The 17500-nt window shown below is 38.9% G+C and overlaps 1 protein-coding gene across 1 annotated transcript in view; it reads right to left on the bottom strand.

Annotated features, from left to right (window-relative positions):
• Positions 1-3873: 3873 nt before the first annotated feature.
• LOC132107374 (1-phosphatidylinositol 4,5-bisphosphate phosphodiesterase beta-4-like) overlaps positions 3874-17500 on the bottom strand; it is a 25408-nt gene continuing 11781 nt past the window's right edge. The window contains exons 8-18 of the mRNA XM_059513598.1: positions 17015-17103; positions 16381-16519; positions 16174-16226; positions 15879-15944; positions 15668-15783; positions 15515-15590; positions 14755-14930; positions 8878-8979; positions 8735-8792; positions 7576-7662; positions 3874-5632 (exon numbers count right to left, since the gene is read on the bottom strand). Of these exons, the coding sequence (XP_059369581.1) occupies positions 5564-5632; positions 7576-7662; positions 8735-8792; positions 8878-8979; positions 14755-14930; positions 15515-15590; positions 15668-15783; positions 15879-15944; positions 16174-16226; positions 16381-16519; positions 17015-17103 (1031 nt within the window). The 3' untranslated portion in view covers positions 3874-5563. The remainder of the gene's footprint in view (positions 5633-7575; positions 7663-8734; positions 8793-8877; positions 8980-14754; positions 14931-15514; positions 15591-15667; positions 15784-15878; positions 15945-16173; positions 16227-16380; positions 16520-17014; positions 17104-17500) is intronic.

The raw sequence follows: 17500 nt of genomic DNA, 5'->3' as shown, positions 1-17500 counted from the left end.
TCATTATTTCATAATTTAGTGTTTGAATATTCAAGAGTCTGTGGATTTAGAGTCAGGTTTTCACTGTGACAACTTACCCCGTAGAGCGTGACAGGAGGAGGAGCAAAAACCCTAGTCGATAACAATGGAAATATTCAATAGCCTTTTTTGTAGACTTCTGTCTAAACCAGAAATTGACAAAAAAAAAAAAAAGAAAAGAAAAAAAAGCCCACTGTGATAACTAGCCCCAGTCTGCCCTAAAATAATTGAGTAGTATGCAAAACACTGGCAGAACATATATAAAAATACATGTAATAATAATAATAAAAAAGGAATCATAATTTTTGAAACAACAAGACAGGTAAACCCGAAAAAAGTCTTCTAGTCCTTCTAAAGCTGCAGAAACATAGACACATAGAAACATAGTCAAACCCAAATTTATTCAGACAGCATCAACATTTCTCACATTATCACAGAATATTCGTCCATTTTTGCGTCTCTATACTACGAGTTTTTGTTCTTATTTGGCATCCTATTTATCCTATTTTATATCATTTTGTTCAGTCTGTGGTGCAAAAATATCACAAAATGTCTAAATTTATAGCTCACAATTTTTACTGGTAGTTCACTGTATGAATAATTTTTGTATATAATATGTCACAGTTCATTATTTTGCTATCTTCATTTACATAAATGAACTATAGTGTCCTGCACCCACTAGTACAAAATTATCAAAAATAATATCTGCTGTCTGAAGAATGTTTGGTTTGACCGTAACAACATACCATTGTGATAAATGCTTTGTATAAAAGTGTCTGCTAAATGAATAAATGAAATGAAACTACATGAGTGATTGATTCCTAGCTCTTATGCTGTTCGTTGGCACAGCACTAGTTAGTTGGTTAGTGCTCCTAGTTAGTAGATTAGTGCTCCTCACAGATGGTTCAGTCTCTCCTCGCTCCTCAGACATCAGGAGCAGCTTTAAACTGAAACTCACACGTGACCGCACTGATGCTGTCGCTGCTCGGCTTGCTCCCGACCCGAGAGTGTTTGTTTCCCAGGGGAAGGTCTCTGATCTTGGGATGCAGCGTCCGGGTGCTTCTGGAGCCTCTCTGCTGCTCCTCTTCAACTCTGGAAAGGTGAATCTCCTCAACAGCTGAAGGGTGCTCCGAGATCTGGATCCATGCTCAAACCCGGCTTTGCTTTTGTGTAACAGCTTGAGGCGCTCCGGAGCAGTGCTAGTCGGCAAACTACACCTCTTCTCATAGTAACAGTCGTCCAGTCTTCTGACGGGCGCGTCAAACACCAGCTTCTTGGCTTTCTCAAGCTCCTCTTTGGTGCTTTTGGTGTAAGGAGTGAATAAAATGCCAAGAGGACCAGAAGCAGGTGCACAACTCGAGGGCGTTGTGGAGCCTCTGGGTGAGTTAAACACCGGAGGCAGGTGATTGTTGGGGCATCGATGCTCTCGGTGTTTCTGAGGAGGTTCTGGAGTGAAAACACCAGAGAGCATCCGGCCTTGTGATGATGAAGCATCACCTTCCCTCTCGCATTCCTCAATGGAGTCCATCGACTGGATTCTCTTCCGCAAACTGATGGATCGTTTACAGGCTAAACAGATGGGAAGTCGAGTCCCGTCTTCAAATGCATGGATCTGAAGAGGCTTCTCCTCGTCTTTAGCTTCGCTGATGTTCACTGTGGAGAGTTTCTCAGCGAGTGCATCTTCATCATCATCGTGAACTCTCCTGGAGTGACTCCGCTGCGCCTGCAAGCAGTCCTTGTGTCTGAGATACCTGGCCACCTCCACCACAGAGTTGCACACCTTGTTTTGCCGGTCGATCTGGAGACTCAGTCTTTTGAAAGCCCACACCAGGAACTCCACGAGGGCTGATTGTCCGGCCGCAGCAGCGTACATGAGTGCAGTGTTTCCCCAGGCGTCCGCAGCCTCGGGATCAGCGCCGCTCTTCACCAAGATCTTCTCTGCATCCAGGTGTCCCATCTCACAGGTGTAGCTCAGCGGCGTGCGTCCGCTCTCATCCGGGAGATTCATATCGCACCCCTCTGCATCTCGCACCCGAGTCCTGGAGAAACACGGCAGAGATGAGAGGCGTCTGCGCCCCTTCGCTCTCAGAGTCCATGATTTTCCCATCCGGAGCGTCTAAGAATTCTGCGGTCGGTTTTGGAGCCGCACTTGTCTGAGGGTTTGAGCATGTTTCCTGATTGAGGCTGATGGAGATCTGCTTTATACTGCTGCGCTTCGGAGTTTCCACGACAACGTGAGTCTCATTATCATACTTTATTGTTCATGTGTTAATGTGCTGATTTTAATAAGGGCTTCAGAGACACACGCCGACTGAACCGCATGAAGACATGTGCCAGATATTGACTGAACACTGCTGTTCTTTGTGCTGGAGAGACTGAGACAACTCAAGACACCTGCGGCTGTCTTCTTCATGGCTAAATCACACATTTGCAGCCTTGCACACATTACTTTCAGTGACAGTGCTGTAGATCCTGTAAAGCTGCTTTGACAGTCTGCGTTGCAAAAAGCACTGAATAAATAGCGGTGACTTGACTGGGTTTTTGCCATCTACACACTCTCGACCTACAAACTACTACAGAGAAGACCACTGACATCTCTTATGACAATTAACCATGGTTTACTACAGTTTAACCATGGTATTTGTAGTAAAACTGTGGATGTAGTGGTGCACGGGCACAAAGTAATGTGAGGTTAGTTGTAACACACATGGATTAAATATTTCCACTCATGTTAGAATAAAAAAATGTACAATATTTACTAGATGCCATATCAACACTGTAGAGAAAAAAGTGTGCCAAAATTCAAACTAATCTTTTGAAGATATTGCTGTACATTTACTTTAACGTAGCAAATTTTTCATCTCAGTTTTTAGTAATAATTTAAAATGAGACGAATCTGCTCTTTTAGTTGTCAGTTTAGATAGTTCTTTAATGCTTTGTTAACTAGCAGAAGACACAAACTTGTTTCAAATTCCAGTTGTGCAGATGGGGAACATCATAACTTTGGTTATCCTTGGTATTAAGAGGCATCTTGGTCGATCGGATCAAAAGTTTTGGGGTAATCTGGACAGAAGAGTGTCTCCATTGTCCACTTGTGATCCGATCGACCATATGCATATTAACCAAGTTTAAACAGGGCCACTGTTACTAGAACTACACTATTAAATGACATTAGCGATGTAATGTACACTACTGACTTTTCTGAATCTTAATGAGAAACCCCAAGAAACGGGTGAATAGAGACTGACAGTGGATGTTTAATGTTCAAAAAATTATTGTTTCAATAAATGTACAGCATTTTGTCTGGTTTATGTCTTGTGTTCTGTGAAAGCTGTGTGTGGAGGGAGGGGAGTGTATCTGTGTTTCTAAACGTTTCTTCATCTATTTAGCCTCATATTGTTATAAAGTTTACTGTATGGCTGTGTTGTGATCAGGGCCATCTCAAACATGGCTGCAAAGATCTGAAGCTGTCATGTGGTAGTTACAATGTGTCCCTCAGATGTTACAATGTACTCCACCTACGGGGCATGTTGTCACATTTCACTACAATTCTTTTATGGTAAATAAAGAAAAATGTATCACTGTAATAAACAAAGCAACATATTTGTACTAGACAAGTGTGAAATTAATGTGGATAAAAAATTATTTACTGAACCCCTCGTGGATTTGCACAAACTGAGAAAGTCAAAAAAGTGTCTCCCCTACAAAAGGTAATTGATACACACACACACACACACACACACAAAAAAACATGGTTACAACACTTTTACTATAATAAAACCATGGTTAATTTTTGTGAGGGGTGTTTTACACATCTGACATTTGCTGGGTTAGGACAATAAACACCTGTAACGGTTTTCATTTAACACCTGGGAGAGTTTATTGGGACACATACTATAAAACAGTATGAAAGTAGCAGGATAACAACAGTATTTTTGAGTTTTTTCATTGCTAGAAGTTTGACAAATACGATATATATATTTATAAATACAAAAGCACTTACAGCATGATCCATTGAGAAGCTACAGAACACTCAGAAGACAAAGGAATAAAAAACAGATGAAATTCAGAGCGCGACAGTTCTGCAAAAATAATCTGCTTTTCCGCAAACTATAATATTAGAGCAAAGGTCTACGTGGAGGTCGCACAACAGAAAACATTCAGCTAGTGCAAACAGCTTCTAAGAAACTTAAACTACTCACTATAATATATTTATATCTGCATCTTTATATAAATAACCCCTTATTTTGGCATTTATCATGTAAAATCATTTAAACGTTCTACCTGACATATAGTGGCACATTTTGTAAGCGATGGAGATTTAAAGCACTTTGCTTTGACACCAGATATGTGTTCACCGCCAAACACTTGAAAACATGATGCAAAGAAAAGAAGAAGAAAAACAACAACCAATAACATGATCTCAAAAGCCCTCAAACAATGAGTGTTTTTGTCTTGTTTTGCAGAACAAAGATCTAAACATCCTTAAATCAGGATTCATTTACTGGAGATGCAGAATGACACAAGATAAGAAGTCTTGTTTTCTGAATAATCTGTCAAAATGAAGCAAATTTAAGTTTAAAACAAGAACAAAAATCTGCCCATGGACTGCCTGTTGGGATATTTCTTTCTTGTCTTCACACACTTCATTTTGATACAGTTTTCAGAAAACAAGACTTAATATATTTTTGATTGTCATTTTAATTTATGTTTTGCTGTTTAGATATTCTTACTGGTTGAAACAAGAAAAAAGTGCCTAAGAACATCATTTCTTCTGCAGCGCACCTCTCTTAAAACAAGTACCAACAGAATACACCTAAAAATAAAAGAACACGAACACAAGTGCAACCGAAGTTCAGTGTCGTGTCAGAGAAAGCAAATGGTTTGGGTCGATGCGTCACGTTCTTCCAGATCCGTGTGAAGAGGATTCTCAGGAGAACAGCACCAGCGATTCACAAACTCATTCATCATCACAAAACCTCTCAAATAAAACAACACTCGGGTAAAACGATCTTAAAAACACAGTACAGGAACAGACACTGGTGTGATCTGGCTGCCAGACGCGTCTACATTCATCATGTTCAGAGGAAAGCTAGAGCTCTGCTACATCGTCAAAGATCCTTGACATCCTAACACACAGAAAGTGCTCAGGACGGGAGAAACACGGTGTTACAAACTAATCAGATTCTTCGTGTGTTCGCCTGACTCCGCTACGGTTAACTAGCTCAGTTAAGATACGACTTGAGAAGTTCATAAAGAACACTTCTGAGTTGTCGGCCCATAGTGGCTGCAGCACTGCTGATGATGAAGATGATGATGAAGATGATGGTGGTGGTGTATAAAATCGTGTGTTCACCGCCTCCTCAGGAGCTGGTCTGAGCAGTGTGGGCGGAGCTACAGTAAGAGCTGGATTGGCTGGATGCCGCTGCAGAGGAGGAGTTAACAACGGTGGGCGGGGCTAGAGCTGAGGTAGGGAGAATGGGCGGGGTTTACAGCTGCAGGGGTTCAGGAGCACAGATGAAGACTCAGCTGACGGATGGAGCGCTTACACCACCGTGGCTGGTCTGCGGTCCATGTCCTCCTCCAGCTTCACCATCTTCTGCATGTCTTTGGCCTGGAGAATCACAGCAGATTGACAGAGCATTCATTCATCTTTAGAGTTTCCTATTCATGATTTAAAATGCTGTTCATATTGCGCTGGAATGAGTGTGAATGCGCATGGGCTGATTTTGAGCTACAAGGGAAAAAAAGTGAAAAATGTGGAGGTTTTCACAATGCTGGGTTCTTTAAGCACTAGTCTAGTGATCCCAATGCTCTCAAAGAGTAATTAAACATTGAAAATGATCTTTATATGTGTGTTTTCTGAGAGGAGTACTGACTGCGTGCAATCCTGATAAACATACACAGAATTACAGTCTTTAAGTTCAAGCAAACGTAGTCTGTTGTGTCTTAAGTGAATGTTCTGGATCTATTGTGGGGTGTGTAAGATTATATTAGATCCGTTTGTTACAGTATGTCTGAGAATATCAGCAATAAAAGAAAAGAGGACATCTCTCGCTGCACTTGATTGAACTGCTTTTGTAGTTTTAATAATCAATTCATTTGTAATAGACACACTAAAGTGATTTTTACAGTTGATTAATTGTTTTTCTTGAATGCTTTTTTTTTATGTAAAATAAAAAAAGGTAATGCATTATTTGCTAAATGTATGTTGGTTCTACTGGGTTATTTTGCATCTGTTCTAATTTATAATAAAAAAAGCTATATTGCGATTATTAATATAGTTATTGTGATTAAGAAGAGAAAAGATGCAGTGTTTCTTGCTGATTTTTCTCAGAGCTGACTTTGCAGTCGTGTGTTGTTTTAGTCTGTTCTCTTTCACTGACCGTCCCCGCTGATGCGTGCTTGATTTGTGCTTATGTGAGAGTGCAATAATTCAGATGAAATGAAAAAAATGAAAAGGAAAACATTTATATACTTTATATGATTATATACTTTTTTTGAAAAATAACCGTGATTCATAGTTTAACCGTCATCGTACAGCCCCAGTATATTTCTTTTCTTTATTCAGCAAATTTATAAAAAGCAGAAAAGAAATCTTAGAAAAACTCTCGTCTCTCAAATCAAAGGATGTTGTGGAAGGAAGAAGGAGGCGTGTATGTGTCACATGACAGGAAGAACACAGTCAACTGAATCATCTGATGACTCACTGAATCAATCTAATGATTCGTTCACTCTCTGAACATTTCTGAATGGTTTTTGACTCTCAACCACGGACTGTTACTTTATCATGTTCAACATCAAACTAAATCAGTGTAATTACTAAAATATTCATTAGTGCAATCATCAAGTAGTGGAATCAGAATCAGTTTTATGTTCACGATTTCCGTCCTAAAACATTGTGGTGTTCAGATCGCAAATTACATGTGGCTGTGAAAATACCTCCAAAAGATTACTATTAGAAAAGGTTTTTGTGTCAAATGAAAATATATATATATATATATGTACTGTAGAGTCCCGTCTACGCCAGAAGCATGAGTTCAATGACTGGTCGACTGCTGTCTGGCTTCTCTGTGATGATTGGGCGAGTTGTCCAATGGGCGGGGCAGGTTTACTGCAGAAGTCTTGTGTTTTTACAGTGTTCAACCATACACTGATTACTGCACCCCCGTGGTCTTGATATTTACAGGAATAAAAACCATATTTTTTTAGATCCCGAGAGTCTCTAATATCTGATACCTGTATAAATGTGCAGTGGAATTGGCAATGTTTAATAAGTTCCTTCACCATGAGTAAATCTCAATCAGACAGAGAGGAGACAGATGGAGAAAACTGAAGAAAGAGGAGAGCAATGCGTGAGCCTACCTTGAGTCTGACTGTTTGCATGATGGGATTTCAAAAGCTGTTCAAAGAAAAGGCAAATCATATTTAAGGAATGGCTTCAGACGTCACGTGTAGGGAATATGAGTAATGGAGGACAGAAACTAAAAATCAAATGAAATCGAGAGGGCGGCGCTCTTCTGAACCCCCGTGTCTGTGAGCGACCTGAGCTTTCACCTGCTCGTTGAACTTCTCCAGTTTGTCCAGCTGCTCTCGCTGGGATTTCTGCAGCTGCTCCAGCTCCTTCGCCTGCTTCATGGCCAGCTGAGGAAGAACAACATCATCTTCATCATCTTCACACGATTCATGTTCCTCATGCACATCAGTGAGAGCTACTACCTTTACAATCATTTAACAGATGCTTTCTTCTGAAGCCTTTCACAAGTGAGGAACATCACGAGCAGTTTATATACAGAGAATCCCAATAACTCTGCAACGGTTAATTTACTGTTTATCTCTGTGAAGCTGCGTTGAAACAATCTGCAATGTATAAAGCACTGTAGAAATAAATGTGACTTGACTACAGCATCATTTTAGTCTCAGACTTTTAAAATGAATTTAAAAAAAAATAAAAAATCTTGTAAACACATTGCTGCAGAAACTCCTAATCTCAAGAAATAGGCTTCAGTATCTTAAGATATCCTACAGATATGCATTTTAATTAAAATTATTTCACAAAAACAATACCTCTGAGTATGGAAATAACTTTTACTGAACCTTCTGATCTAGCTGCAAGAAACGGATGCTCTTCCTCAGTAATTGAGTCTTGATGTCTAAAGACCCTCAAACTAAGATACATTTACTGAGGAAACAGATTGGACATATGAGAAAACATACTTGCTTTTCCATCATGTGTCTTGATTTAAAGATATTTAGATGTTTTAGAAATTCACGTCATGAATTTCAGACTTTCTGCTCTGATTTAAGATGTTTTAGGCCTTAATCCATGGAAGGGTGAACTAAGACTTATTAACTCTTTCCCAGACAGAGTTTTTGAAGGGTTAGGTTAGGGGTTAGGCCTGTTTTTGCAGATTTTTACTAAAATTGCCCCCAGAATATTTTATTGTATGAATATCTGAACATACATCAAAATAAAGATCAGGCCCTCTACTTTCAAACAAGAAGAATGTTTTAATCTAGCTTCAAGCATTGTTTTTTATCAACACTTGAATGTAGGTAGGTTTCATAAAAATGTCTTTTGATTTTGGGATTGTGTTAAATCCTTAGATTAATTGTACAGCAACTTGAATACAAAATCGTCTTGTGACAAATGCATTTATACTGCTCACAGAACAGAGCCATAAGCATCAACTAAGACTAAAGACCATCAACTAACCCTTTTTCTCTCCTCCAGGAACTTTTTGGTGTTGCTGCTGTTCAGCTCCCGAACTCTCCTTCAACACAAACACACAAACCCATTAAACTGTGACAGACCACGATTTATTAATCACACTGCGCCGTCCGTGTGTCGTGCCGCACCTCTCGCGCTCTGCCTTGTTTTTGATGCTCTTGTCCTGGTTGATGGCTTTGCTGTTCTCCATCGACGTCTTCGCCTGGTTGGCCTTCATCTCTTTGCTTTGCCTGTCCATCGATCACAATACAGACATGTTCAGAACACAATCTAGAAAATTAGTGATGAATATGAAACATCATGCTCAGTGGTCACGGGCAAATGGAGAAGGGGTTCACACAAGGGGAATTATCAGTGTAATTAATAAAGACTCTTGAGCTGAATAGACGGGTTGCTCTTCTCCTGAACTTACAGAGACTCGTGCAACATTAATGCCTGTTAATTATGGCAGCCGGCCTCGTCTCTCCATCCTAATGAGACTCCACATCAGCATTATAAAGAGGAGAACACTGGCCCAGATGAATATATCCATATGAGTTTCGTGTGTTAATCAGATTCCGCACATATAAGCACACTACGCTCAACCATAACACACGCTTACACTCACTGCTCATCACATCATGAACAAACAATACAAACAGTTGATTCCATTCACAGATTTTCAAATTGCTTCAGGACCAGAGGTGTCAAGTAATGAAGTACAAATACTTCGTTACATTACTTAAGTAGAAATTTGGGGTATCTATACTTTACTTGAGTAATTATTTTTCAGCCGACTTTTTACTTCTACTCCTTACATTTTCACGCAAGTATCTGTACTTTCTACTCCTTACATTTTGAAAATAGCTTCATTACTGCTATTTCATTCCGGCTTGTCATCATTCAAAAAAAAAAAATCCTATCCAGATAAATCGCGCCATCCGGATGGAGTGAATTTGATTGTGGTTGGATAAGAAGTATAAACATATACCATTCCGACACCCTATTGGTTTGTACGCGATCCATCGCACCTGCCTTAGGCACTGAAGTCTTAGGCACGTTAGTATTTTCACTTAAAAGAATGGTGTTCGGTCAGTTATTTATATATTTTGCTGTAGTGTGTCAGTATAAAATATCAGTTTACATTTCCAAACATTCATTTTGCCGTTGTCAGACTGCTTGTGCATTCAAAATCGCAATAGATTATTATTAAAATTAACGGCAAACTGATATTTCCTACTGACACACTACAGCAAAAGATATAAATAACTGAATTAAAACCCTTTTTTGGGGTGAAAATACTAATGTGCCTAAGACTTTTGCACAGTACTGTACTTTACAAACGACATTGTTGCTACTTTATAAAGAATGAGCATACATTAATTCACAGAACTGATTAAAGACAGTGACAGACAGCACTCATCTTAACAAAATATCAGAGTGAGTGACAGAGATACAGTAGAAACATTATGTGTGGTTTTGTGTTAAATCATGACCCAGATTGTGAAATACATTTATTAGCCTTAGATTAAGGGAAGCACAACTAGGGAAATGAGAGCATCCAAGTTGAAAGCTATGGATTTATTTTAAATATTTGTAATGTTCTTTAATGTTATCCATAGTTTTTTTTTGTGGCTCTTAATCTATCTGTTCAGGCAACGTTTAGGCAACGTTTAGGCACCGCTAATGTTTTAAAAGTATCGAAATGGCACTGGACCCTATTTAAAATTTTTATTATTTCTCAATGGCTCATTTACCAAATGGGTGCTTTCTCTTCGTCCTCCACAAATTAAGCTACTGTAGGTAGTTCGGTAGTGAGACGTACGAATAAATTATTGTTTGCGATTGACGATGCGATTGACAATGTTGTGATAACTAGGCTATACCAACTTTGTAACTCGTTACCCCCCCCCACCCCCCCACCCAAACTGGACATAGAAGATGTAGCGAATACAGGAAGCTATCAATCAAGAAGGTATCAGGAATATGAGTTATTTTTCATTTTTAGTTTTTGATTAATCACTTGGATTAATCATTCATTTTGACAGCACTAATGTTTATTGTAAATAGACAACCATACAAGGGTAATTGTTACTAAGCCTGCCCTGGGTACACCAATGTTCTTGTCCATTGCCCTCGCAGATTCCTGCAGCTAAGCTTGGATGTACATTTACATTCCATTAAAGGTTATTGATGACATGCCTCTGAAGTTTGACTTTTGCACCATAACAATACTTATAGGCAACTGGTCATCATATCTCTAGTTCTTTAATGTATTTGCATTGTACTAAAGTGCGTTCATTTTCAATGGGCTTATATGGGGCTGAAACAGGTAGCCTAGCGCATCCCAAATTTTTCAACATTAACATTTTAATATAACATTATAGTCATTATGGCCTATGATCTTTAGAAAAATGTATTTTTGAGGAGGTGAGGTAGTGCACAATAGGCCCCTATGGCGTGGCCTAAGCTTTTGTTCTTAATGGCATTTTTTCCCTTACATTACTTTTACTTTTATACTTTAAGTAGTTTTTTAAACCAGTACTTTTACACTTTAAAAAAGCTTGAGTTGATACTTCAACTTATACAAAAGTCTTTTTAAACCCTAGTATCTATACTTCTACTTGAGTAATTAATGTCAATACTTTTGACACAACTGTGCAGGACCAATTTTTGCAAATTCACTACTTCAAATATAAGTGCAATGTGCTGATAATATTTTAGAGCTTATTATACCTAGGAAATGAATGGTAATGATGATAGTGATGATACTGATGGCAGTGATGATAGTGATGTAATGATGATAGTGATGGAAGCGATTATACTGATGGTAGTGGTATACTGATGGTTATGACTATAATGGTAGTGATTACAGTGATGATAATCTAGTGACAATAGTGATGGTTGTGGAATTAGTGACGATAGTGATGAAAGTGATAACAGTGATGATAGTGATGGTAGTAATGATAGTGATGACAGGGATAACAGTGATGGTAGTGATGATAGTGTTGACAGTGACGGTAGTGATGATAGTGAATATAATGATGACAGTGATAACAGTGATGACAGTGATGACAGTGATAACAGTAATGATAGTGACGGTAGTAATGATAGTGATGACAGGGATAACAGTGACGATATTGACACTACTGAAGATAGTGTTGACAGTGACGTTAGTGATGATAGTGAATATAGTGATGACAGTGATGAGTGAAGATATTGTTGACAGTAATAACAGTGATGATAGTGATGGTAGTAATGATAGTGATGACAGGGATAACAGTGATGATAGTGTTGACAGTGACGGTAGTGATGATAGTGAATATAATGATGACAGTGATAACAGTGATGACAGTGATGACAGTGATGACAGTGATAACAGTAATGATAGTGACGGTAGTAATGATAGTGATGACAGGGATAACAGTGACGATATTGACACTACTGAAGATAGTGATGACAGTGACGGTAGTGATGATAGTGAAGATAGTGATGACAGTGATAACAGTGATGACAGTGATAACAGTAATGATAGTGACGGTAGTAATGATAGTAAGGATAGTGATAACTGTGAAGATAGTGATAACAGTGAAGATAGCGATAACAGTGAAGATAGCGATAACAGTGAAGATAGTGATAACAGTGATGATAGTAATGGTAGTGATGACAGTGACGGTAGTGATGATAGTGATGATAGTTAAGACAGTGATGATAGTGATGACCATTGATGATTGCACTATATTTTCACAGTTTTTTTTTATGTAAAATCATTTTCTAACTGTTTTTAAATTCATTTTAAGTAAATGTTTTAATCATTTTAAAAGTTTTAAAATAGCTTGTTTTATTTTTGTTATTATTTTTCTTCATGATTATTTTACTTTCTTTTATGTAAAGCACTTTGAATTACCATTGTGTACAAAATGTGCTATATAAATAAACTTGCCTTGCCTTGCCTTGCCTTGCCTTGCCTTGCCTTGCCTTGATGATAGTGAAGACAGTGATGACAGTGACGGTAGTGATGATAGGGATGACAGTGATGACAGTGACGGTAGTGATGATAGGGATGACAGTGATGACAGTGATGATAGTGATGATAGTGACGGTAGTGATGATAGTGATTACAGTGATGATAGTGAAGATAGTGATGACAGTGATGATAGTGAAGATAGTGATGACAGTGATGATAGTGATGATAGTGACGGTAGTGATGATAGTGATTACAGTGATGATAATGAAGATAGTGATGACAGTGATGATAGTGACGGTAGTGATGATAATGAAGATAGTGACGACAGTGATGATAATGAAGATAGTGATGACAGTGATGACAGTGATGATAGTGAAGATAGTGATGACAGTGATGACAGTGATGATAGTGAAGATAGTGATGACAGTGATGACAGTGATGATAGTGACGGTAGTGATGATAGTGATTACAGTGATGATAATGAAGATAGTGATGACAGTGATGATAGTGAAGATAGTGAAGACAGTGATGACAGTGATGATAGTGAAGATAGTGATGACAGTGATGACAGTGATGATAGTGACGGTAGTGATGATAGTGATTACAGTGATGATAATGAAGATAGTGATGACAGTGATGATAGTGACGGTAGTGATGATAATGAAGATAGTGACGACAGTGATGATAATGAAGATAGTGAAGATAGTGATGACAGTGATGATATGAAAATAGTGATGACTGATGATAATGAAGATAGTGATGACTGATGATAGTGATGACAGTGATGATAGTGAGAATAGTGATGACAGTGATGATAATGAAGATAGTGATGACTGATGATAGTGATGACAGTGAAGATAGTGATGACAGTGACGGTAGTGATGATAGTGATGACAGTGATGATAATGAAGATAGTGATGACAGTAATGATAATGAAGATAGTGATGACTGATGATAGTGATGACAGTGACGATAGTGATGATATTGAAGATAGTGATGATAGTGACGGTAGTGATGATAGTGATTACAGTGATGATAATGAAGATAGTGATGACAGTGATGACAGTGATGATAGTGAAGATAGTGATGACAGTGATGATAGTGAAGATAGTGATGACAGTGATGATAGTGACGGTAGTGATGATAGTGATTACAGTGATGATAATGAAGATAGTGATGACAGTGATGATAGTGACGGTAGTGATGATAATGAAGATAGTGACGACAGTGATGACAGTGATGATAGTGACGACAGTGATGATAATGAAGATAGTGAAGATAGTGATGACAGTGATGATATGAAAATAGTGATGACTGATGATAATGAAGATAGTGATGACTGATGATAGTGATGACAGTGATGATAGTGAGAAAAGTGATGACAGTGATGATAATGAAGATAGTGATGACTGATGATAGTGATGACAGTGAAGATAGTGATGACAGTGACGGTAGTGATGATAGTGATGACAGTGATGATAATGAAGATAGTGATGACAGTAATGATAATGAAGATAGTGATGACTGATGATAGTGATGACAGTGACGATAGTGATGATATTGAAGATAGTGATGACAATGATGATAGTGAAGATAGTGATGACAGTGATGATAGTTACGGTAGTGATGATAGTGACGGTAGTGATGATAGTGAAAATAGTGATGACAGTGCTGATAATGAAGATAGTGATGACAGTGATGATAATGAAGATAGTGATGACTGATGATAGTGAAGATAGTGACGACAGTGATGATAGTGATTATAGTGACGATAGTGATGATAGTGACGGTAGTGACGGTAGTGAAGATAGTGATGACAGTGATGATAGTGATTATAGTGATTATAGTGATTATAGTGACGATAGTGACGGTAGTGATGATAGTGAAGATAGTGATGACAGTGATGATAGTTACGGTAGTGATGATAGTGACGGTAGTAATGATAGTGATGATAGTGAAGATAGTGATGACAGTGATGGTAGTGAAGATAGTGATGATGGAGACAGTAGTGATGATAGTTTAGCATACAGTGAACACACGTGTGGGTCGTGTCTCTCACCGCTCGTGGATGAGCTTGAGCTGCAGTGTCTGCTGCTCCTGAACGCTGGCCAGCAGCTTCTTGAGGAGCTCACACTGCTGTGTCACATGGGCGTCCTTCATTTCCTGTTCCTCTGTGCTGTGACAGTTGATCATCTCTGACCACTCTTTAGTGTGCTGCGCCACCATGTCCTTCACCTGACAGGAAGAAACACCAGCACAATAGACACATTTGCTGACAAACACTGTTATGAATAAAAACCATTCAAACACAGACAACTTAAGTGTCCATCAGTAAATCAGCGGTCAATCATGACTTCAAGTGTCTTCAGAAAGATCTAAAGCACAGAATCTAGACTGATGCATAACTAGAAATATCTGCAACATTTAGGATTTGATTAATTGCCAATCAAATATGATAAATCAAAAGTAATTTTTCCTGTTAGGCAGGAGTTCCAGTGACATTTTCACAGTGGTTTTGCATGCGCTGAAGTTTTGTTCAGAATTCAGGTAATGCACTTGAAAACGAACATGTGAATAAGACTCTAAAGTTTAGGCTTCATATAAACAGAATTTTCAAAAACTGAGATCAGTTCAGAATTATTTATGAAAATTAGTTCATGTAAACAAACCAAGCTTATTCTTATACTGATTCCTGCAAAGGTGCTAAAGCCTGTCAGAACAGAGCATGTGTTTATGTCATTGTTGTGTGTTAAATGGCCAAATGCTCCACGGGCAAGGAAGTTATAAGACACAAAGCATGATGGGATTTTCTTCCATACCTTTTCTTTATGGTCTGTGGTGAGCATCTCGACCTTTATGGCTGTCTCCTTCTTTAACTCGGAGCAGTTGTTTTCACTAAAATGGAGAGCAATAATATCAGGACTGAAAGACTGAGATGATGCAGCTCATGTTTCCCATCATGCTTCACTCACCCTCTCTTCTTGATGGCTTTCTCCAGCAGCTTCTCCAGCGTGAACTTCTCCTTGTCGTGCTGAGCCACCAGTTTGTCCACCTGCGTGCAGTGTGATTTCTGCATGGCGTTGTGTTCCTGTGAGCAGAGGACACATTCATCAATTTGTCAGCCGCCAAGAATCCTTCCAGAATTAAACAGCACTCCAACGATGGTCTGACAGTGTCACTGACCTTAGCGTGTCGTTTCTTTAGCGTGTTCAGTTCCTTCTGCTGCTTCTTCATCTGTTTAATGAAGGTCTAGAGAAAAAAGATTAGAAAAAAAAAAAAAAAACACTGTACAAACAGCGACAGTACAAAGAGTGAAATGCAGAAATCAAAAAGAATCAGTGAATCCTGAACAAACTAACAATAATAAATCAGACTTTATGTTTTGATTATTGACATAGCGACAAGAACCCAATGGTGCAGTGTTTCATCACCAGCACTGGTGCAAAATAATCCCAAACTGTGTATATGAATGGGTTACCTTCATCTGCTTCAAATCTTCAATGTTCACGTGATTCAAAATGGCAGAATTATCTGGAAACAGAAGAAACAAACTACTTCAATGGTGCAAACTGTATCGTCATACTTGCTGAATTATTCGTAACCTTCATGAACTAATTTTTAATATCCAAATTGTCTCTAGTTTTGTGTTATATTGTGATCGTGTGTGTGTGTGTGTGTGTCTCACCCCGTTTGCTCTCGCTGGCGTTGTTCTGTGTGGCGTTCACCTCGGAGCTGCTCTGCGGCGACACATTAGTCTTCACCTGATTCACTTTTCCCTTCTTATCGCTCTTGCAGTTTTCATTGGGAACGTCTGCAATGTCACTCTGCACCGCCAAAACAAACACATGTCAGGACACACACACACACACACACACACACAAACACTCACACACACACTCACACACACACACACACACACACACACACACACACACACTCACACACACACTCACACACACACTCACACACACACACTCACACACACACACACACTCACACTCACACACACAAACTCACACACAAACTCACACACACACACACACACACACACACACACACACACACACACACACACACTTGTTTTTGTGAAAAGTGGGTTCATCCCATAATGGTTTTTAACTCATTCTGTATGATTTATAAGCGTTTTGAAAAATGGGGACATGGGTTATGTCCTCATAAGTCACCCTCTCCTTGTAATACCTGTGTCATACCCATGTAATTATACAGAGTTGTGTCCTGATATGACACAAAAACAAGAGCACACACACACACACACACACACACACACACACAGTGTCACACAGTGACTCAACACTAACCGTTTCAATCCCGAGAGCTCGCATCTGGTCGGCGCGTTTCTCTGCGATGGTGAGGAACTTCTTTGGATCAGAAAGAGCGTCAACGATGGCTGAAAACACACAATCACAACCTGAAGCAGATCATATTCTCAACTAATAACTGTGTGTTTGTGTGTGTGTGTGTGTGTGTGTGTGTGTGTGTGTGTGTGAGTGTGTGTGTCAAAGTCAAAGTCACCTTTATTTATATAGCGCTTTAAACAAAATACATTGCGTCAAAGCAACTGAACAACATTCATTAGGAAAACAGTGTCAATAATGCAAAAATGATAGTTAAAGGCAGTTCATCATTGGATTCAGTGATGTCATCTCTGTTCAGTTAAATAGTGTCTGTGCATTTATTTGCAATCAAGTCAACGATATCGCTGTAGATGAAGTGACCCCAACTAAGCAAGCCAGAGGCGACAGCGGCAAGGAACCGAAACTCCATCGGTGACAGAATGGAGAAAA

This window comes from Carassius carassius, chromosome 27 (genome assembly GCF_963082965.1).
Source record: "Carassius carassius chromosome 27, fCarCar2.1, whole genome shotgun sequence".
NCBI lineage: Eukaryota > Metazoa > Chordata > Actinopteri > Cypriniformes > Cyprinidae > Carassius > Carassius carassius.
This window is presented reverse-complemented; position numbering and strand designations above follow the sequence as displayed.